The sequence below is a fragment of the Harpia harpyja genome, chromosome 1 (genome assembly GCF_026419915.1).
Source record: "Harpia harpyja isolate bHarHar1 chromosome 1, bHarHar1 primary haplotype, whole genome shotgun sequence".
NCBI classification, from domain to species: domain Eukaryota; kingdom Metazoa; phylum Chordata; class Aves; order Accipitriformes; family Accipitridae; genus Harpia; species Harpia harpyja.
The window spans coordinates 40,354,148-40,376,766 of record NC_068940.1 but is presented as its reverse complement, the minus strand read 5'-3'; the positions used below and the strand labels follow the sequence as shown (position 1 = coordinate 40,376,766).

Sequence of the window (22,619 nt, the reverse complement as noted above, 5' to 3'; positions counted from 1 at the left end):
AGTGATGGGCTTTCAGGCAACCAATTCAAGTCTCTTCACCAACAGCAAAAAAAGGGCCTCAATCCACTTTTTTTTTATTGAGCACTGCAGTCTTGTGCTCAGGGAGGTACCTGAAAATGTTTAGCTTTAACGAGGGGCTCATCCAGCCCTTTCTCAGCCAACTCCATGCTTTTAAAAATCATCAGTCACAAGAATGGCTTGGAAAAAAATTCTGATGCACATTGTTTACTCATGCGTTACCGCACAGTTTCTCCTTCTGCTCCTGCATGTGCTTGTGCTGAAATGAGCTGTGATCTGTTACTCACCACTGGTTCGGGAATATGGTTGTCAAATCACATGCCATTTATGTGTGCAGATGTGGCAGTGTGCCTTGAGGACAGGGGTGAGTTGTCGTCTGTTTTGGGGTTTTTTATCTTTACAGGTGACGATAATCATCTGTGGATAGCAGAGTATTTATCTGCTGCCCCACAAGAGCAGGCAAAGCCCAGGACCTGCTGTGTCAGAGGCTGTAATAAACATGATCCTCAAATAACCACGTTTCCAGGGTAGCAGGGCTTTAGAGGGAACAGCAAATATTGTGAGACTGGCAATCAAATTGCAAGAGTTGATTTCCCTGTATTCTTAGGGAAAAATAACTCTGATTTATTTGGATTCATTAATTCATTATTTAGATGTTTTCTGCTCAGTGAATCAGGGAGAAATGACAATTTGCAGAAAAAAGAAGAAAATTATAGCAGAGGTGCGTGAGTCATTTCTGTTTGAGATGAGAATTGCAGGTTGCTGCTTAAAAAGTGACCTTTTGATTTCTACCATCACCCAGATGTGGCTGGGGAGGATTTGGGAGGGGGTGAGAGCCCTGGCATCACTCCCTGCTGGCAGCCTACCCAGCCTTGGTGGCCGTGTCCCAACATGCTCAAACAAGAAGTGGCTTAAAAAACAGGATTTGCAGTGCACAGAACATGTCTTATCCATGTCAGTCGAAGAATATTGTGGCTTTAAAGTCTACATGAGCCTTGCGTTACCGCTTTTTTGGCACAGCTATTGCAGAGGTGAAAAAAGTCAACAAAAGCTGCAGACCGGGCCACGTTCATTCTGCGATTTGCTGCCTGCCAGAGGTTCACCGCGTGCCCTGTATCAAACTGAATTAATGATTTGTATTCGGGCAGAACACCAGATGATCACAGTAAATAATTCTCTTTGTAAGCAATGTTTTACTGCATGAGCAGTGAGATTTATTTTATTTTCTTTTTCCCCCCAACAGATGACTGAAAAGCATCCTTGACTTTATTTTCAGCAACTGCAGGGGCCAGGGGAGTGGGCGAGCGGCTGCCTTGGCCTGGCTGCCTTTCCTGCTGCTTGTAGGGAGGCTTTTCGCTGGGCAGGAGAGGGAAGCTCCCTCTGCATTCAGCCTTTTGCCCCTGCACCCCCAAATCTGCCCCAGTATCGCATTGGCCTGGGTCGGGAGGACAGACAACTGGTGATGATAGGCTGCCCAGGGAAGTGGTTGAGTCACCGTCCCTGGAGGTATTCAAAAAGCACATAGACGGGGTACTCCGTAACATGGTTTGGTGGGCATGGATGATGGTTGGACTCGATGATCTTGAAGGTCTTTTCCAACCTAAATGATTCTATGATTCTATGAAGGTGGCATGATGCCGGGGAAATCCTGGTCTGGGGTGACCAGAGGAGGTGTGGGGCTGGTGGGAGGAGGGATGAGTTAACAGGGGGAGAATTTGGGCTTTGGTTTTAGGGAGGCTGAGAAGAAGCGTGGCCTGGGCTGTGCCTGGGGCTGCAGACCCAGCAGTAACGCAGCCTGCACCATGCCGTGCTCTCCCACGCATCCCGGCAGCAAGTGGAGACCCAGGCACCGCTATGGCCAGGGCTGGTCCCATCAGCAGAGCAGGTGGAGCTCATGGGTGGATAAAAGCAAAGGGACAGAATTTAATCCAGGATATAACATACTGTAATGATGTTTTCAGTGCTTTGAGTCACTGATTTTTTTTTTTTTTTCTTATTCTAAGCAGCCTGAATTGAGGTGCCTCCAAGCTGCCCCATCCTGGGTTAGGCCTTTCCTATAGCAGCTGAGCTGGCTGTGAGCAGCAGGGCTCCCAAGGGCTCACCGGAGCCAGGCTCACACCGCACAGACAGGCCCAGACAAGCTCCACACCTAGACGAGCACATCTTTATTCTCAGTTCCACCAATACACATCTAAACTGTCCATATCTTGCCTGGACATGTCACCTAAACCGCTGATCCTTTCCAGTTGCCCTTCTCACCCCGCCGTGGGAAGCGCGTTCCCTCTGCACGCTTGTGCGAGGCCGTTAGAGGGCATTTGGGTTTCATTTTTCAGTCACGCAGAAGGAGTATCTCTGTGAGAAAGTAAAGGCAGAGCTGCCAAGCAGCTCTCCTGCGCCGACTCTTGCATAGCTGGAGCAGCTCCAGCCCATCGGGAGACGGCCCCGACTCATCTTTGTGATTTGTTTTCTCTTTTTCTTGCTTTTCTTTTGGCCTTGGCTCACGGGGTATGTGCTTGGATGGCAGGCGGTATGTCTGGTGCTGCGGAGCTGTGTCTCCTGCGTCTGAGCTCCTCACTCGCTGAAGCCCTGCCAAACCGCCAGCGCTTTGGAGAGGAGGAGGCCAGGCGGAGCAGGAAGGTTCGTGTTTATTCTGGAGAGTTGCGGGGAAGGTGAATTAGAGCTGCCATCAGGAGGATGCCTCTGCCCATGCCCAGGAAGGCGGCTGCTGGGTTGCAGGGTGGATATCGTGGGATGGCCGAGCTCATGCACGGTTGAGCTGCTCAGCCTGGTGTGGCGATGACTTGTGGTGTGCAGCCCAATGTACCTGCTCCTTCTCCGGGGAGCCAGGGTATGAAGGTTCCCCCCAGGGATTTGGGCTTCCAGGTGCTGGAGACAGTATCTCTCGCATTCCCCGCTGAGCAGAGCTGCATGTGTGATGTGGTGGAGGAGCAGCACCACCTCTCCAAAAGCCCCACTGATCCAGGAAAGGACCAATTCCTCGTTTCTTGGGTGGGTTCACGCTAGGGGCAGGGTTTCCCCATTTCATTCAGCCTAAGAAACTCAGGGATGCTGCCCGGTAACCCTGCCTGGGGCAGCAGGGTACACAGAGGGGGCAGGTGCTGGGTGACATGGGGATCTTGTTCTCTCTTTCCACCCTCCTTTGCAGCCAAAATCCATCAGTTCTTCCCCAGTTTCCCAAGGGACACATCCTCAGTCTCCACCGAAACCACAGTGCCGTGGGCTTGTGCCAGACTCTTTGCCGGGATGAGGCGTTGGCTCCGGAATGTGACCGGGATGGGCACAGCTACAGACGACCTCCTTTTCCCCTCTGGAAAGGCAGAGTGGTGAGTGATGGGGAGATGGAGCGGGGTGGTGGTGTGTCATCCATGTCTAGGGAGCACGGGCATGTGGCAGTGCAGATGCCTGACCCCAGAAAGCACCGGCTGCATGTGAGCAAGGCAGTTTTGTACTGTGTCTGCGCTGGGGCTGTGCCAGGCTAATTAAAGGGATGGCAGAGCCCTGCCTCTCAGGTGTACCTAGGGAACCAGGCAGGAGCTGCAAATGCATCTCTGGCCATAGGGGCAGGTCAAGCTCACCTGTGTGGCTCACGATTATGTGGGACCCCCAGTGCTCTTGGATTCAGACATCCAGAGACCCCAAAATTCAAGTCTGCACCTGCCATCAGCTGTTTTCCAAGCAAAGTTTCAGGAGATCGTTTATCTCTCCCTGAGGCACGGTCAGCTGAGGACGGGTGATGGGGTGCCCACAGGTAATCAGGGGTCCCACGGCTTATGTTGGCTAGCATTTCCCTTTCTCAGTCAAACCTGTCGCCCTCACTTACCGCTGGGGATGCTGCCGGCAGAGCTGGGCAGGGTCTGGCCATGCAGAGCCGCCTCTGAGTCTCCAGCCTGCAGTAGCGGTTCTGGTTGGAGATGCGGGTAGAAAAGCCCATGCCACAGGTGGCCGAGCAGGCACTCCACTCCGTGGCCCACTCCTGGCAGGGGTACGGCAGCAGTGGGGACGCCGCCCCCGGGGCTGGATGAAAAGAGATGGGGGAAAAAGGGTGGTTGGAGCCAGGTTCTGTACAGCATGCCTGGTGGGTGCTGCGGGCATAGCCCTGCATGGCAGAAAAATGTGCAGTGAGGTGTCTCCTGTTGATGTTCACGGTCTGGGGTGAAGGGACCATCCCTAGAAACCTGTGTGGGCATCCCCTCACTGGTATGTCCTGCATCTTACCTGCCCCAGCATCCCGGAGGAGGTGCTGGTCCCGGGCTTCGCAGATCCACTCGGGGCAGCACTTCCCCGGGACCTCGACGCGCCGTGGGTAGGGGCAGTCCGGGGTGGGCAGCCGGACGTCCTCCTGGCAGAGCGGGACGCAGGTGAAGCCCCCATCCAGGCAGCGGCACTGGAGTTTGCAACTGGGCTGGAAAACCTCCCCGTCTCGATAGACCCGGCCATTCACCTCACAGCCCTCCTCGCTCTCTTCAACTGCAAGCGAAGGGAAGCCCGTTAGAGACAAAGTGACAGAGAGATGTGGATGGCAGAGGGGACTGCTGGGGGAAACCATGGGGCTGGCATGAAGCGACTGAACAGGGGGGCAACAGAAGTGACTGAGAGGTGCATGGGGCAGACATGGGTTTGCAGTAGAGTGTGCATTGCCCAACCTCTTTCCCTTCCCTACCTCCTCTCATCTCTCTTGATTTTTCAAAGCAGCAGCCCACCCGTTGTTGAGAAACCCGCTGCCCTTTGGCTCTGAACCCGCCTTTCAGGGTTTTCAGGCTTGGAAAAGTTTTCCTGAGAATTCTCTGCAGGACCCCCAGGCTCCAGCCCCGGCAGGCTGACTGCAGCATCCCTGGGAGCCCTGTGTCCATGCCCGCTCAAACCACCCTGAATCCCCAGCCGGTAAATGGCACAAGAGCTGGCTGGAGCTGCAGTACAGCCTCAATAAAGCCGCTTTCGGAACCTTAATTGCTTCCCTGAAAGTGCTGTGGGATGTCGGGCGCTGGTCAGGGCCCTGGCTGGAGCTGGGGTGTGTGCTGGGCTGGGGGCACGGGGCCATCCCCGGGGGGAGCAGGCACCCCTGTGCTCACAGTTGCAGGTGGCTCCTGTCCCCGCAGGCGCCACGCTGTGGTCGCAGACGAGGCCCTGGCTCTGGTCACAGACGTGGAGGAAGTCGCAGGGCTCTCCCAGGCGCCGGGCGCAGATCTTACAGCAGCCACAGCCATCCAGGACCAGGGGGGACCCGCGGGGGCAGCGGGGTGGCACCCAGGGGCAGTAGCATGGTCTCCGGCACAGCTGGGCACACACCTGCAGAGGCAAAGCCATCGCTGATTCCATACACGTTGTTTTTTGGCTAACGGCTGCTATTTCACTGGGACAGCCAGGTAACCTTCTCTCAATCATGGAGGCAGACTTTTGGTGGAGGGAGGCTCTGCGAATCCATGGGAATATGGCGAAGCAGCCTGGAAAGCTACTGTCCCCTTAGGGCACAGCGTGATGGGCACCTATGGAAAACCAGGGAGAATCAGGGATGCTCAGCACTCTGCAGGGTGGGGACTTAAATGCACCACTGCTCTGAATATGCAGGAGGAAGATGGAGCTACAAGGTGAACATCCCATGTAGTGGTGATCATTTAATGGGGCTGGCAGCCCCGGAGGCAGCCGCACACTGCCCTAAGCAGCCCAGTGGCAGGGAGGGAAAGCAGCCTGCCACCGAGGCAGCAGGTTGTGCCCAGCTGGAGATGTGGCTTTGCAGGGGCTGAATGCCCATGGTGAGGGCACAACACCTCGCTCCGAACAGTCTTAACAGCTCTCATTCGTGCCAGGAGACAGGGCATTGCATCAGCAGCGGGGGAACTGAAGCCAAGCGAACTTCACTGCTTTCTTTCCTGGTCCGGCTGCCTCCTCTGCCTGTCCCTGGCTGCAGCATCCTCTGCCTGGCCTGGCCCACTGGGCGAGGAGCCCTGAGGTAGGCATGTTTTTGAGGACTGCGAGCTACACTTCCCCTCCTAGCTAGACTGAGTAATCGCTTCGGGAGGGCTGCGCACCGCATTTTTTTGCCTGCTCAGCTGATGGTTTGCCAGGGATGTGCCTGCAGGAGTTCACCTGAGCGGGTAGGTGTTTATATCCATGGCTCATTCTGCTTGCACGATTACCCTGGCACAAACAGCTTTTGCAGGCAGCGCTCATGCTTCCGTCATGTCGTATCTGACAGGGCTGTTGCATATGGAGCCTGAAGCCAAGTGAGTTGGCTCTGCAGTTTGGAAGTTAATTCTTCGCCAGTACTGGCCTGGCAGCAGGTGTGAGCCCCATGCAACAGCTCTGAGCCACCCTCTGGCAGCCCTGCTGCTCAGCACCATGCACGCTCTGGTTGCTGCACGGCCAGCACATGCAGCATAGGCAGCAGTTCAGCAAACACGCAACCAAAAATTTCATCCTTGTGCTGGTCCAGATACTGGTCTGTCTGCTGAGACTGCCAAGAGATCAATGGGTTCAGCTGGACCATGTGGATTTTAGATACCATTTTTCTTTCTCTTTTAGTTTCTCCCAGTAGCATCAGGTCTGACATGACCAGTGAGACAGAGAAGGGAGGTACTGGTGTGCTATCTGTTCCCCATTTGCAGCAGTTCAGATGTTTTTTATGGGGCTGTAGAAATGTCAGTGCCAGGTACTGGAGATAAAATATACCTGAAATGGGCTGGGCAATCTGTGTCTTGTTCTAGTTTTATCAATGAGCAGCAGTATTAGTGTGGCAGAAAGCAGAGAGACTTGCAGCAGGGACCGAAGGACTGCCTGTGGTGGCCAGATTTGGGCTGAGGCACGAGGGCCCTTGGTGATTCTCCAGGCACTCATGAGCGCCTGTGGCAGGAGTCATTTCTACGTCACAGCTTACCCAGGCAGCCAAGGGCATTTTTCATCTTTCAGGAGGTTGCTATTACAAATCAATGTTTTAGAAAGATTAGCCAAGCCAACTCCATTAATCCATTTCCCCCTGCTCCTTGTAATTAACTTGTATTTAGATGACAATGTGGCTTCTATCAGAGATCTTAACTGTCTGGGAAAGGAGTTAAATAGGCACGACACTGCCATGATATCCCTGCTTGCAGAAGGTCTGCTTTGGGATTTAAGCAGCAATTAGAACTTGGAGCTGAGATACCCCAAACTTTTCAAAACTTTCCTGTTTTCTGCACAGGCAACTATTTTCATGCAGAGTCCAAGAGAAAAAAAAAAAAAAAATCACTGCAACAACCCAAATCCCGTCGGAGGCATTGGCTTTGCATGAGCATCCTGGGGAGGGGGGGAGAGCTGAGTAATGCTGAGGCTGGTGCTCACTGCTTGGCCCCCTGCCTCAGGAGCCTGGGCAGGGACCAAGGAGTCTGCAGGAGCCGCTAACGCTGAGCTGCTGCTCGCTTGCTCACTTGCAGGGACGCATACCAGAGCCCCGGGAGAGCTGCAGGGATGGGGCGAGCAAACAGAGCGCATTGCTGTCATTCCTGCATGCTCTGTGGACTTGCACAATGGATGCCTTTGGCCCATGGACGTTAAGACCCTGCTGCTTAATTGCAAATGTCTCTCCCAAGCATAGCTCTGCCCCATGGGACTGCCTAAATACAGTCTGTCTGCCAGCCAGCCTCAGCCACTGGGCTCATTGTAAGACCCCAGTCCTCCCTGCATCTCACTTTGCAAGAACCGGGTGCTTCCTCGAGTAAGGCTAAAGCTGCCCCAGGGCCCCGTCTCCCTTACCTTGGAGAGGATGCAGAGGAGGGAGAGGAAGAGGAGCTGCTTCTCCAGCTGGAGCCTCATGCTGCTCTCCCCTCCGCCACTTCAGCACATCACCCCCCAGGCAGTTTGGAGGCAGTGGCGTGTTCGCAGGTTTTAAAGCCTCGAGTAGGTCCTGCTGGTGTTTATACTCTCCCTGCTCTGATGTCACTCACAGGCTCCAATATAAACATGAGTAGGTTTGGACAAGCCTCAAGATTTTTTTTTTTTTCTTTTTTTTTCCAGCCCGCATTCCAGCTGCCATTTCCACTCCCCTCAAGGTGAGAACGTGCTGTCCACTGAGACAGCGAGCGAAGGGAATGGACCCTCTCCCAGGGAAGCACGGGAGAGGGGCTGGGCTGGGGAGCCAGGCTGGTGGGGTTAACTGGCTCCCTGCTGCTAGCCACGACCGGGAGGGAAGGGCCATGCCTCTTCCTACTGATCAGGGTCTGCCCAGACAGAGCCGGTATCTTCCCCCTGGGTTTTGAAGGGTTTGGGGGGCTGTCCCCGCCACCATCTGCTTTGGGACATTGCCACGACTGAGCAGGAGCCGGGGACCCACCCCTATATTTTAAGCTGAGCACAGTGCATGGCACTGTGGGAGAGGGGTGAGTTGTCCATGCTTCAGAGCCCTGAAGTCAAGGGCAGGATACTGTCCCTCAACTGCTGGGGACAGTGTGTGACTTGCTTTTGATTGCCAGCAACTGAGGTTGCAGCAGTTTGCTAGGCAAGCTCTCCAGGCAGTAGAGCGGTGCTTCCCTCTCTGTTTCTCTGGCACAGCAAGAGAGGGAAGGGATTTGCTTTTGGGGTGGTGCTGCTACAGCATCCCCATCCTGTGTGGGGCTGCGGCTGTCCAGGGAGGCTGCTGGGGCTGGATGCACATTGTGTTGCATTGCCCCAGGTACGTGGTGCAGAGAGGGCTGCAGTCTGGTCCTTGCAGAAGCACTGCTGATTTCAAGCCTTGTAAACTCCAATTCAACTCCTGAAAAATTATGACTGGCTTTAGCAATCATGAGAATTTAAAATCCAGTTTCAGGAAACAGGAGCGGGTGCTCAGGTTCTACCTCCCGATGCTTTACTGCTTTTCAGTCTGCCCTTTGCAAGCTTTCCTCACGGCCGCTGTGTCTGGGCAGTCAAGGCTAGCTCTTTGGAAACAAAAACTAAACATCTCAAAACCTTCAGGAAACTGAGCCCCTTCTCCATGTTCCCATCCCCCAGACCTTATCACAAGATGTAAGAAGGGGAATTTGTGAGTCCAGAGCTCGAAGGAAAGGCCCAAGCTCACATAAGGGTGCGGGATGCCCTGCAGCTCTCCCCAGCTTCTCTCCTGCACTCCCCTTGCCTGCAGGACATGGTCTGGGGGCCAGGAGCATGGCTCTCGCCCTGGCCCAAGGGATGGTTCCTGGTGGCTGCGCACAGACTCTCCGTATCTTGCGGGCGCAATGAGAACTGCTGCTATATATCGTATGTTAGGATATATGTTGGCAAACATGCAGGAGGGGCTGGGTACCGTATAAGCAGAGAACGGACATTATGCAACTAGGATTGATGACACATCCCTCCCTCCACCCTTTTTTCCCTTCTTTTGCTTTTGCTTTTGCAAAACGGGTCCTCGGTCACCTGAGCAGCAATCCCAACCTCATCTCACCATAGCCTGGAAGCCAGGGCACGGAGCAGGGAGGGCAGAGCCTGCCAGGGAGGAGCACGCAGTCAGAGCTCTCCCATTACCACCCTGATTCTCTGCTTTGGTTTTGCTTCGTTAGCTGCAATCAGTCTGTTAACAAGGTCATGGCTGCTTGTGAAAATACCAGGCCATCTTCCAAAGGCTGCTGTCACTTATCCCAGCGCTGGAGTCTCCGGTTGTCGTGTTGGAGCCCCAGCTCTCTGTATCACCCAAGCTGTACCCAGAGGTCCAGGGATCTGCACTGGCAACCCTGCCCATCGCAGGGGAGGCGTGAGGACTGTGCATTGCTCTGTCCTTGCTAGCAGGAGGGTTCAGGCCCTACTGACAGGTGCTCACAAGCCAGAAGGTTCAATACCGAAGGCTGGAGCCACATCTCAGGCTGCCACTTTCTCCTCTGCTCCCCGGAGCCGGTGCCGTCCCTCCGGCTGCCGCATTTCAGATGCCGCAGCTCAGCCAGACATCCCGGAGACAGCTGCGGTGCCTCTATCAGCAATGGCTTCAGAGCAGCCAAAGCACTGATCCAGCCTTGCCGCAGGGGAACGGGGAGTTCAGTTAATTATTCCAGGCTTGTGTTTATTAGGAACTCCTCATTAATGGGCATGACTTCATTTCCCAGTTGGAAATCAGGTGACAGTGTTGGTAAGGGAAATAAAAACCTCTCATTGCCCTAAGTGAGCAGCTCTGGGAGCAGCCAACAGCCCCATGCATGAGGCCTCGGGGGGCAGCGGGCCACCGCCCCGGGGGCTGGGGCTCAGGGCTGCCCATGGGAGCCCACTGGCAATTATCGTCCCCCCCGCCTGCCCTCTCCTGCGTACAGGTTCGGCTCTTTGGGGTGGACACCCCTTCTTTACCCTCTCCCTCAGCTTGGGACAGAGGGGACATTGATTCCCCTTCCCCCACCTGACATCGCTATGATGTTGCTACAGTAAGGTGACATCGCTGTGATGGTATGACATCACCAGGAAGCCAGCAGAGCTCAGGGAGCAACAGAGAGCTGCAGCACTGAGTCAGGCAGCCAGACAGGGCCCAAACCCACCACCCCACGCCTGGCCAGCTGCCCACACTTCAGATGGCATTGGCAATCCCTGGAGGTACCTCGCTGGGTTTTGGGGGTGCCCAGAGGAGCTGACTGGAGGGGTACCCACAAAATGTACTGTGACTCTGCCTTCCTGAGGAGGCTTTTCCATGAGTGACATGGGCTTGATCTTCTCTTCTCCCGGCTCCCCGGGTCCCATGTGCCTGCCCAGGTCGCCATGCCGGCGGTACAGGGGTTGCAGGCAGAGCCTGGCAAAGTCATACAGCCCTTGCACAGGTTTTGATTTGTGAAGCCACACGAGAAGAGCACATTAGCAGTTCATTTTATAAATATTCAGTTATAACCCTTCCCCTCTGGAGCACGTACCCCATATGTGTTCTGTACCATATGTGTGATTTCATAGCTAGTAATTAAGTCCATATGTTTTGCTCCACAGTTTCCATGGTATTATTGTCAGGATTTTGGGGGGGTTGTAATTTTTTTTTTTTTGTGGTCAGTTGTGCAAGAAAATAGTTGATACAGGGATCTGAATACATCTCCTTTGAGTTAGCCGCTGGCAAGCTCCGCTGTTTCTATAGAAATGAAGGAACTGACCCAGTGAATTTACATTTTAGACAGCTGGGTTTTTTTCATGTCTGTGCCATTTAACATGCCATCGTGAATAACACTGCAAAGCTCTCATTTGGGCACCCTGCTCAGCTGAAATTGCATCCATCTGCGATGGATATAGACCATATCTCCCTCCATCCCTTTCCTTTGCGTGAGACTCTCCCCTTCTTTACTCTATGCTGTATGTTAAACGCCCTCCCTCGAGCTGGCTGAAGTCAGACCAGGGTCTGGATGTTCATCTCTGCTGGGGAGCACCTAGGCTGTTCTGGGTCCTTGCTGGGTCTGTTCCTCTTCATATCAACAGTGAAATCATGGGTCTAGGGTGAGCCCAGCTCCATACCCTGGTGGGGAGGACGTTCCCTTTGCTTCTGGGCACTCCTGGCTCAAATCCCCACTGCCGGGGAGCAGGGCTGTCCATGGAGGGTGGACAGCACTGGTGGGAAAGCTGGACAGACACCCAGCTTGGAAAAGCCAAGAGCCCTGAGCCGAAAAGGAGACGTGTCAGGTCTCCCTCAGCTGTTGGACACTTTGGGGTGGCTGCTGGCTGTTTTTCATGAGACTTCTGGAAACACCCCGGCTTTGGGAAACTTTGAAATACCTTCATTTTTGGCAGGATGGGAAAGTTGTTTCCTACCCAGAATGAATCCAGCTCCAGTTTCAAACATTAAGAGCTGACAGAGGTGGCGATGGCCATTTCCATCCCTGTCTGGCCATTTTTATTCCCTCTGGTTCTCACACCGTAACTGGAGAGCGGAGCCAGGTTGGGGGTACCGGCCACCCCAAGGGACAAGGGATGGGCCAGGCGATCTTTTACCTTGAGGTCACTGCTTCCACCCCAGACCCAGGCTAGGAGAGACTGAAAGTATTTACCATCTGGTGCCTGTCCAAGTGACTTGTGAGAAAAGAATTCAGGGCTGCCGTCCAGTTTCTGATGGTCAGGCAACTACATCAGAAAACCTCGGCTTCATCTGGGACGAGCTGACCCCTCCAAGCTCCCAGCCCCTGTGGCGAGGCCGGCGAGAGAGTGAGCAACAGCCGGGCATTGCCCTCTCCAAAGGAGGAAGGGTCTTTCGGATGGGGAGTGGTGCATAGTGGTGGGGACACTTGATCCTTCACCATTTTCCAGGCATTTTTAAGTAGGTTTCATTAGAAAGAAGCACTGATAAATGGGACTCAGTGCTGGTTCTGGTCTCGAAGTCTGACATTGCCAAGAGGAAGGAGCTGAGCGATTACACAGGGAGCAAACGGACTATCACAATTAAGAGAGGGCTTGCTTAGCCAAAACTATAGCGAAATCGAATCGTTCAGACTGACAGGCTTCTCATTATTACAGCCCAGCCTTGTATCAGCTGTTGTGAAAGGACAATGCTTTTTCTTAATAGATGTATCAAACCCTGGGTAGTAATTCTGTGTGATTTTTTTTTTGCTGCAGTCCAGACGAGAGCAATTCATAATTGTCCCCCTAAGTTAAACATTCAGATAACCCAAAGAATAAGACTTTTGTAAAACAAAACCTGGGAACTGCAGCCAGATGAGTCTTTCCGTTATTATTTGGAAAACAGCATCAGAAATCATCACATATCAAACATTATGATCCTCTGAGAGTTTATTTTTGGTATCAAACATCACCAAACATAAACATCTTTTAAAAAATCTCGCTAGAAGTTTTGCCTTTCAGACAAGATACAAACCCCAGATCCTGACCTTGTGTGGTTACTGACAGGCCCTTGGTATTTTCCATGGAGCTGCGTGGCTAACTCATGTTTCCTGATCAAATTGCTCATTCTTTTTGACTATCTCTGTTTTTCTTGTGGTTTCAGGCTAAAATAGACAGTGTTTTTCCTTCAGTTCTTGTCTTGCTCAAGTGTGCTATATGTTCTCAAGCAGCTGCCATGTCCCTTGCAGCATCAAATAGGCTGCAAATTGAGGCGTGCACTAAGGCACAGCCAGTGATGCTTTTAGGTCTCGCCAAACTCACCTTGTAATTGCAGCCAGCTCTGCTGCTTTAGAGTGGGAGAGGTTAGGTGATGTCTGTGTTTCCTTCCAGCTCTGTTTTCTGTGACTCTGGGAAGGCCTTTGAGGATGCAAGTGCTGCACCCATGCAGCAGCTAGTGTTGTGCCTGGAAAGCAGCTGGTGCTGGAAGAGGTTTGGGTGACACAGGTTGTGTCTGTTCCCAAATGTCACAGCCCTTCCCATCTCCAAGGCTGCCTTGGCTCACCATCAGCAGGAGCACTGCAAGCCGGAGCAGCTCAGGGCACTGGTGGATCCAGGATGCTGGGACTGTGTGCAGGGAAGGGAGGGTGATGGTGTTGGGACAGGATGGTGCTGAGGAGGGACAGTGACCCGGGGCAAAGATAACCCTCCTCAGCTGGCATATCTCCAGTGGATGCTCTGCACAGCTTCCTTGCAAACTCTGGGTTGTTGCTGGGACCTTCCCAAAGACCTTGTACAGCAGGCACTTCTTAGCATCCTTCTTGACTGGAAGGAGTCTGGCTTGTGCAGGGAAGGGGCTTTCAGCTTAGACATTGGGCACATTAGCAGGGCTCAGTGTGGTCAACTCGTCTGGAGAGGACTGAAGAACTGCCAGTTCACCTGTTTTGCACCAGTTCTTCGTTCACACCCAGCACTTAAAAAAACCAAATGACTGGGCACCACCCAAAAGCAGTTGGCAAGGCAACCTGGTGCTACTCCCCAGGGCTTGTGCCAAAGGCTTTGGGGGTGAGTCCTGCTTCCTACCTCCACCCCAGGGAATAAAGCAAGGGCTGGGCTTGCTCTCCATCTCCTGAGGAAGACTAGAAAGGCTGAGGCCAGTGATGCCTCCATGTGCAGAGGGGTCCCAGGCCCCCAGCCCTCCCCTATGCCCCCTCCCGATGCCAGAGACATCTGGAGACATCTTCCAAGCATGCACTTCACATAAACCACCTCCTCTTGTCCACATCCCCAGCCAAGTCAATAAAGACACGACTGAAACCGTTAGTGTGTGTGTGGGATCCAGTTGAGAAAAACAAACCTCTTGGTCTCACTATGGTTATGAAAGCAACGATGTCGCCTGGAAAGTATGTACCAGCGAGCAAAGAGAGCTGCCTGTGTTGAGGGGTGAGGGGAGGAGGTGGGCACCAGCTCAAATATGACTCAAAATCAGGGGAAATTATTTCTGATGAACGTAATTACTTCGGCTCCGGCCCTGATCAATATGAGGAGCTAAAACGCTCATAAACCAGCCGAGAATGCGAACTATGCAGAATGATTTGTAAAAGGTGTTTGGCTGGGCACGCTCTCGCCTGGCTGTCAGGCTGCCCACGGGGCAGGGTGACCTGCTGCCGTGGGAGCTGGGAGAGCTGCGACTTGCTAATTGCAAACCAGTGGCCCCTAACGAGAATCCCCCATGAAGGAACAGGGAGGTGGCTGCCTCATGCAGGTCCCGAGTCTAATGAAATGCAACCAGCCTGCTTGGCTGGGCTTCTTTTGTGCTCTGACCTCAAAGCAAGTCAAGAGCGGCCCTTTACAGCCAGGCTGGCTTATGCTGGCCCCCACAGCGTGGGGAGGTTTTGGTGGGCTGGCATCCAGCGCAGCCTGGGCAGGGGCTCTGCGTGGGCACTGGTGGGGGGGAGGGCTGGAGACCTGCAGGACCACAGGGACAGAGCTGGAGGGGACGGTGTCCTCAGACCTCATGCTGGCTGAGCCCGAGCTGTGTCAAGCGTGCTGTCAATCTGCACGGGAGAGATGCTTCCTCCTCAAGGGCATGGCTGTGTCTCGGGGAACTGCACCCACAAAAGCCGATCAGGAGAAGGAAGCACAGCCTGGGAGATCCCCTGCAGCAAGTCCCTGCGAAGCTGGTGCCTGCGGCCATCGGGAGGTGGCAGGAACATCCTCCTGAGAAAGCAAACAGAGGCTGGGGGACCGTGTCCTGTGGCATGGGGGTCTCCCATGAACTGGTAGTTTCCCTGACATGGTGAGGAAAGGGAAGGAGAAGGGCTGTCACAATCTAATTTTTGTCCCACTGTTCCCCAGGGAAACTGGAAAACCCCACCACGAAAGTCTCCCACCACCCAGGCTTCTTCTCAGGAGAGCATCCCCAGAAACCACAATGGCAGAGAGGCAGAAATAGGAAAAGAAGATGAATGGAGCCCCTGGGCTGGGAGCTACATGTGCCCTGGCACCACAGGGCAGGAGAAGATGGAGTGGTGAGTGCTTCACCTTCCTGCTTGAGCTGGTCTGCAGGCTCTGTGCTGCTGCTGCCCATCAAACAAGGTGATGTCTCCATCCTCTGTGGTGACAGCTCCATCTTTACCTGGCAGAGTGAGGCTGCAGGTTACAGCCACCACCTGATGCTGTTGCACTGCAGCCACCCCACCTCACTCTCACAAGATGCTTGATTAGCAGTTGCAGGAAAACTCCCCGATTCTTATTTAATGGGACTCTGCTGGCTTTCAGCTGTGCAAACCTTGCCTGCGTGGGGTCCCTGCACCCGCAGCCCTCCCAGCCATGGGAAGGGAGACTGTTCTGGAAGTTTTTTCTGTTCTGACTGTAGTTTTTTGATGATATTCTTAAAAAAGGGGGAAGAAAAAAAAAAAAAAGCCTGTCCGTGACTCATGACTCACTGGGATGTGTCAGGTTCTGGATTAGCATCTGCTCGTTCTGGGCTGGGCCCCTTCACCATGGATTGCCTTTTCTGCTTGCATAACTGGTTCAGTTCTTTTTCTGGCAGAGATCAGCACCTCCCTGGCTCTGACCGCACCACCGGAAACAGCTCCTCCAAGGAGCCTGCTGGTGAGTTCCCTTTGAGAGCTTGGACAATCTGGGGTGAGAGGAGCCCGCCGAGCATTGCTGCCCCACCGAGCTGGCCGCAGACCTCCAGGACCGTCTACAGAGACATCTCAGCGGGGCAGGCAGGACGGTACTGTGAAAACCATGTGTGCCTTGACAGCAGCCCAGATCCCTGCAGTCCCAGGCAAAAAATAGCAGGAGCTCCTGCCGGGGGTCACCAGAGTAAGGCTCCCAGCCCCGGCCATCACCTCTAGCCCAGGAAAAAGCCCAGTGGCTCATGGTGGAGCTGCAGCGGGACTGCCTCCTGCCCTCAGCCACAGTGGGAACTGGGATGGGCTGGGCTGTACTGGGAACTGCAGGCTATCCTTCATGTAGTCCTCAAATCAAGACCCTTTGGGGTTGGGTTTCCACCTGCTGCAGTGCTTTGGGGAGGGAAACGTAGAAAGGGAGTGTTTGACCGATGGCACTGTCTGCGCCTGGTTGCCCAGGGCTGGCGATGGCAGCCTGACTGCAGCTCGGCTTGTCCCAGGAGCTGCTCCTGGCCAGGCTTCCCTCTCTGGTTTGGAGTCAGCCAGAGCCCCAGAGAAGCACCTCACAAGGCAGCTCCTCTCATGCATCAAACTTCAGGAAGGGAAACACAGCCCAGAAGCCCTGGCACTGTGGGCCAGGACAGACATCTGCTCTCCCTGCTCTGGCTGAGCCCAATAAAGGACAACATTTACAGATACTGCCAAGGCAGCAACTTCGAGCGTGGAGAGCAGTGTGTGTGTGGGGCAGCCAGGCTGCTCTTCAGCCCTCACTAATGGCCCAGGCTGGAAGGGATGTTTTGAGGTGCTCTTGGCTGCCCTGCATGCTGTCCATGCTGCATTTCTGACATTATCTCTGTCTCCTTGCTGAGGCAGGGAGCTCCCCAGGCCACATGGAGAAATCCTGGTCTCCCCGTGCTGTGATTTTGCTGGAAACCACATCTAGCACAGTGTGGTTGGGGTTAGGAGAGCCGTTTCCCCAGCAGTTGGCTGCACTTTCCACTGCCAGAAGCTGACCGCATTCAAATGCCGGTTTTCTTTACATCCCCCAGTCCTGCTGAGATGTGGTCTGCCGCCTGCGCAGGCGAAGCCACTCTGCTGGCCTGCCATCCAGAAAACATGCTCTGGATCGCCTGTATGAAAATTAAACACAAACGCTTTACAAACCGCAGTCCTTGAGTGCGAGGCAATGAGCCGAGAGCTGTCAAAGCAAAGGGGAAGATCCTCCAAGCTGAGCAGGCAAAGCCGAGCCAGCCTGGTACATGTGACTGGAGAAGTGACAAGTGCAGAGGCTCTGGCTCCAAGGGACAGCAGCCACCCTCTACATGCAACCCTGGTTTTGAGATCTCACTTTGCTGCTGCCACTGTTCACCAGTCCTGCCTGTGATCCCCATCACAGAGGTAGTGCCTGGCATGAGAGGAGACCGGTGGTGCAACCTCTGCTGCAGACCAGCCCCCTTCTCCAGCCGCTTGGCCCAGGGATGCTCTGCTCAGCCCAGGCTCCCTGCAGTGGGGCAGAGCCGTGCGTCCAGCCACGGCTGCCACAGCCTCTCGCCCTAAACCTGTGCTGTGACGGTGCCGCTGTGCCTTGCCCTGCATTACACTCACCCTTATGCCACCTTTGATGGCACCAAAGGTGCTACAACTCATGGAGAGACAGCTTGAAGGTTCTGTGGTGATACGAAGCTTCTGCCTGGACCTGGCCATGTCCTCCACAGCCTGGTTGTCCTCCCTGTCCCCATGCAGGGCCACGGCCACCTGCTGCGAGCCGGCTTTCCTCTCCCAGGACCTTCCCCTCCCTGGGCCAGTCTGCGGGGTGAGAGCCCAGCCTCTCTCCTCCTGCCTCTGAGCCCTGGCCTCTGGAAACGTCTGCAAGGAAATAGCTGAAGGTATTGAAAGGGGAGGCAGGAAACGTTCAGAATTTTTTTTCTAAATATAATGACACTAATGTTGTTTGTAGTGTTAAAAATAGAAATCAAGGGAACCTGCCTTTTTCCTGTTTGCTTTCAGCTCTTGCTTTCCCGCCTGTCTCTGCATTTTGGGGATCTGCGTGAAAATAAACGCAACAAAAAAAGATCTCAGCAGCATGCAAAGCAAAGCCAGATGGGTTTGGCCTCAGCTCCAGCTTCCCCAAGCGGGGCCATGCCCCCCCTGTGCAGCGTGGGGAGCTTGAGGCTGTGAGCTCCCCACCTTGGGCAGCCATCCCCGCAGGCTCTGTCCTGCAGTGGAACCGTGTGCTGATCCAGCTGCTGGGGACCTGGCCACTCTCACTGGGTGTCTCTGGGAGTGTGGCCACCCTCCTGCACTTCAGTCACTCTCCTGACTTTCCCAAGTGTCTCAGTGCAGCGAGTTGGCTCTGAGCAGTGCTGCTGCATGTTGCAAAACTCTTCCTTCTGTGGCTGATAGAGCCATGCTTGTGCCGGATCTACCAGTGTGCTACCACAGGAGCCCCGGGCAAAATCCCCCCATTCCTACCTCTCCCACAGGAGACGTTTTTCCAGATGCCCGTGGCTGGGCAGGAGCATATCCCTCCACCATGGCCTGCATGTGCTTGTTCCCAGGTCTCCCTGACAGCCTCCATTGGTGCATTGGGAAGATTTTGCTGTCAGTCTCTCACCAGCCCATTCGAGAGCAATGGCCACACTCAGCACCTGCATCACTGAGTTCAGAGGCTGATGGATTCAAACTCAGTTTTGGCAGCACTGTGCCAGACCAGGGCACCCAGAACTTGAGGGATCAGGATGTGGGAGCCAGCTCCCTGCCCTGTATGGGGAAAAGAAAAATGCCAGAGTGCAGCAAACCGGCCAGGGAGACAGTGTCTGAACAGCAACATGCCTTTCATTCAGGAGGCGATACTGCACCCCGGGTCAGCGCAGCCGCCTGCCTGCTGCAGGTGTTCGGATGAAAAGCTAGGCGCTCATTTTTCAGCAGAGCAAACCAGGGTGTGCGTGTCTTGGATGGAGGCTGCTGCCTGATTTATTACAGACTCAGCTCTAGGTGCCTTGGGAGAGTAAATCCTGGCAGAGGATGAGAGGCGAGCATGTGTACGGATGGATTGCAGCGCACAAAATGCTGCATTGTAGTAAGACTGCCTGGAACGTGCTGAAGCTAGGCGCGGGGAGGATGAATGAGTCCTCCAGCCTGGTTTGCATTCCTCTGCTCTCCCCATTCCTTTTTTGAGTTGGTGAACAGGGTGGGCGGGCAGCCCTGGGCTCTTGGTCTGTCTTGGAAAGCCATGAGGCAGACAAGCGCCGGCTGGGAGCGTTGCTGGCACTGGCCTGGCAAAGCACATGGAGCACGCTGGCAGTGCCGGGTGACCAGCTCCATTGTGCCACAGGTGCCACCCTCTGTGCAGCATCTCTCAAAAGGCTGATTTTTGCAAGGAGCAGTTTTCCATAGGGTGACAACTTACTGGGTTGATCTCAGGTTGCTCTTTCAAAAGTCTTTGGTTAGCTGGAAATTAGGTGTTTAAAATGTCACCGGACTATCATGAGTCACTGTCTGGGCCACTTTTGTTTCACAGAGCCAGTTCTCCTGTGTGTCTCTGGAAAGTCTGCACTTGAACGTGGCATGACGTGATTTTAAAAACACCTCCATGAGAAGCTTCCCCGAGTTTCCTTCCCCCCTCTAGCTGCTTTCCTGGCCCTGGCATAGCCCCGGCCCCTGGTAGCCAGCACACCTCTTCTGCAGCTTTTTGGCTGCCTTTTCCCTGCCAGTCGTGTTTGGTCCCGCTAGCGCCCAGTCTCTTTGCTGTCAGCAAATGTTCAGGTCTTTCAGCAGTGGTGTGTCAGCAGTATCCAAAGGGGCCATTGACTTGCAGAGTGTGACAATGTCCTTGGCCGGTGGATCATGCCCAGCTGCTAACAGGACACCCCTGCTGATGGGGTTCATTGGGGGCTCGCTGACTGTGCTTTTGGGACCCATTTGGGCACCAAACCTATGGTGGGAATGGGATCCTGACCCCACCTGGTGCTGAACAGCAACCTGTCATGGTGTTAACTGGGGCTGAATGAGAACCATTGACAGAGGATGGACATACAGCCATGGGGACTGACAGCCCATCCCTGTGAGCTCCTCCTCTGCTTAATGCATTGTATCTGCACGGTTCCCCTCTAAGGCACAGTGGGGTGACTGCCCCTGGTTTACAGATGGGACCTGAACCGCAAGGACTTCCCAGGCTTTCCCCTCTGCCTGGTCCTGCTGCTGACCGGCAAGATATCCCATCCACAACAGATGTCTTCGGTATGGGACACAGCCTTGGCATCTGGGCTGACACCAGAGGAGAAAATAGCCCTTCGAAAGGACTTCAGCCATAACGTGTGTATTCAGATGTTCAACCTCTTTTCCCCAGCCAGGCCCAGCAGGCGAACCGAAGGTCCCCAGGGAGGTGGGCAGCGATATCCCTCGGGGACTACTGGAGGTGGCTGACGTTCCCGCGGCACATGTGTTCCCTTGCTGAATTGGGGCGCATCGCCCCGGCTTCGGGGGGGCTGGAGCCGCGGTCTGCGCTGGGGCGGACGGTGGCGGTGCCGCAGCCCCGCAGCAGCCCCCGGCCCCGCAGCCCCCGGCCCCTCAGCGGCCCCCGGCCCCTCAGCGGCCCCCGGCCCCGCAGCTCCCCCTGGCCCCGCAGCGGCCCCCGGCCCCGCAGCAGCGCACGGGCTCTGCCTCCCTCTCGTGGCCGTTCTGCTCGGGCTCCGCCGGGCGCAGGTGAGGGGCTTGCACGCCTGGCCCCCGCACCTCCCTCTAGCATCCCTGCCCCGGGCTCCCCGACTGCCCTCCGGCACCCCGCTCTGCCCCCCGGCACCCCCCGCCTTGCACCCCGGCGTGCCTCCCCGTGCCTCTTCGCTGGGTGCCCACAGGGGTTTATCACAACGTTGTGCCCGCCGATGCTGGAGGTGTGAGCAAGGCCAGCAGGTTTGCAGGCAGAGCCTGTTCTTTCTTTGCTCAGCACCGTTCCTGGATATTTACCTTTTGCTTTTATGTAAAGCTTTTCTGCTGCCATTGGGGAAAAACTTTTTATAGCCAGACTTGCATCACGCCTGGGGAATGATTGGAAATTAAGCCAACTTCGCTAGAGACAGCTGTCTAAAAATTGAAGCTCTTTTCTTCCCAATAATCTGTTTTCAATTTCTTCTGCAGCCTTTGAAGCCAAGAACTGAACAAAACAAGAGCTCCAGGAGATCCTATAGAATATTAATTGGGTCAAGGCCCTGGATTAGATAAATTAAAGCATCTCCAGAAACTTCCAGCTCGACACAGTGAGGATCAGTTTCTCTTAAAATATTTTTTGCTGGAGCAGGAGGCTGTGCCCAGTCTGCCCTGGGGCTTGCAGCTGCCTTTCATCAGGACGGCAGCCAGGCAGCCCCCTGTACACCCCAGCACCATCCCTGCTGGGAGCTGGTACTGGGGAGATGGGTGGGAGCACCTGGCTGTTCCCCCTCTGCTTATTCGCCCCTTCACCTGTCTTTCTCTCTCTTCCTGCTATTTCTCCTTTTAATAGCACCTGATGCAATAGCCCCTAGCGTTGATATTTCTGCTGGTGGTTTGCAAGCCCGGTTTGAGGAGTGAACATCTCCTGGGACGAGGACCCCATTTGTGAGTGCTGTGACCCTCGGGGATCAGCCAGACCCTAGCTGGCACTGCAAGGTGGGTGATCCTAGGATGACAACCTTGAGCTGGGACCAGGGACGATAATTTAAGTTACTGCTCTGCTCTCCAGATCCTAAATCTGGGCATGAAAATAGCTCCTGTCTCACTCAAAACCAGCTACAGGCAGGGTGGAGCGGTAGCAGGGATGGATCAATGCCAGGACCAGACCCTGCTGTCTGCCAAGTTTAACAGCTCTAGAGGGTCTCGCTGTGCCTTGGGTCAGGGTGGCAGAGGAGTGGAGGCAACCCCCCAGCTTTGCTTTGCAGGATGTGACACTGCAAGTGTCAGAGCCCTGACAACACAAATGGATCTTAATGACCCTGACCAGCCTCACCTGGCCCCACACCTGTGGGCCCAGGAGATCTATTTAAGCTCAGCTCAGGGCCTCAGGCTCTTCCTGAGCTGTATTGGAGGAGTGCTGAACTCTAGTACAGCCACAGTGGTGCCTGGCCATGGGGTCCTTGGTCCTGACTTCAACCTGCTGACTGTCTTACTGACTTGGTATCAGCCCTGCCCCTTCATTATGGACCTGTGCTTGACCTGGGACCTGCTTCATCTCTGTGATATTGCCTTATGACCTGTGTTCTTGGTTGGACCTGGCTGCACTTCTGGGTCTGTGCTCCTCCCCTTGCTGGCCCAACATCTGGGTTTGGGCACAGATCCAAGTGTCTGGCATGGACTGGGGTGGAGATGAAGGTATGGGACAATGATGGACCCTTTAGTCCTGGTCCACAAGTGCTGCTGAGAAGACCAGGGATCACCTTCAGCTCTGGCACTGCTGTGCTACAGCCTGAGCAGGAAGGCTTGGTCAGAGCCTGTACAAGTGGAACAACCCAGCATTAAATCCCTGATGTAGTCAGGTTTTGGACAGATGGGATGCCTTCTCCCCCTGGTGCTGAGGGGCCCCACAGGCAGCACCTTCCCACATGTGACCTGTCCCATGCAGCAGCTCCTGTATCCCTGCAGCAGCTGACTGGCCCTGCTCCCATTCCTCTTCCTCCAGTCCCACCCAAAACGACTGTGTGATGAAGGGTTGAGCGCTCAGTTAAAACCCCTGAAGAAGCACAGAGC

At 54.7% G+C, this 22,619-nt stretch overlaps 1 protein-coding gene across 1 annotated transcript; it reads right to left on the bottom strand.

Moving 5' to 3' along the window:
* Positions 1-1,640: 1,640 nt before the first annotated feature.
* Positions 1,641-7,916, bottom strand: CCN5 (cellular communication network factor 5). The gene is made up of 5 exons (XM_052788971.1): positions 7,762-7,916; positions 5,109-5,325; positions 4,255-4,506; positions 3,860-4,053; positions 1,641-3,346 (listed from the first exon to the last, which is right to left on the bottom strand). Exons 1-5 carry the CDS (start codon positions 7,819-7,821, stop codon positions 3,323-3,325), a joined length of 747 nt encoding a protein of 248 aa, XP_052644931.1. The 5' UTR covers positions 7,822-7,916; the 3' UTR covers positions 1,641-3,322.
* Positions 7,917-22,619: the final 14,703 nt, after the last annotated feature.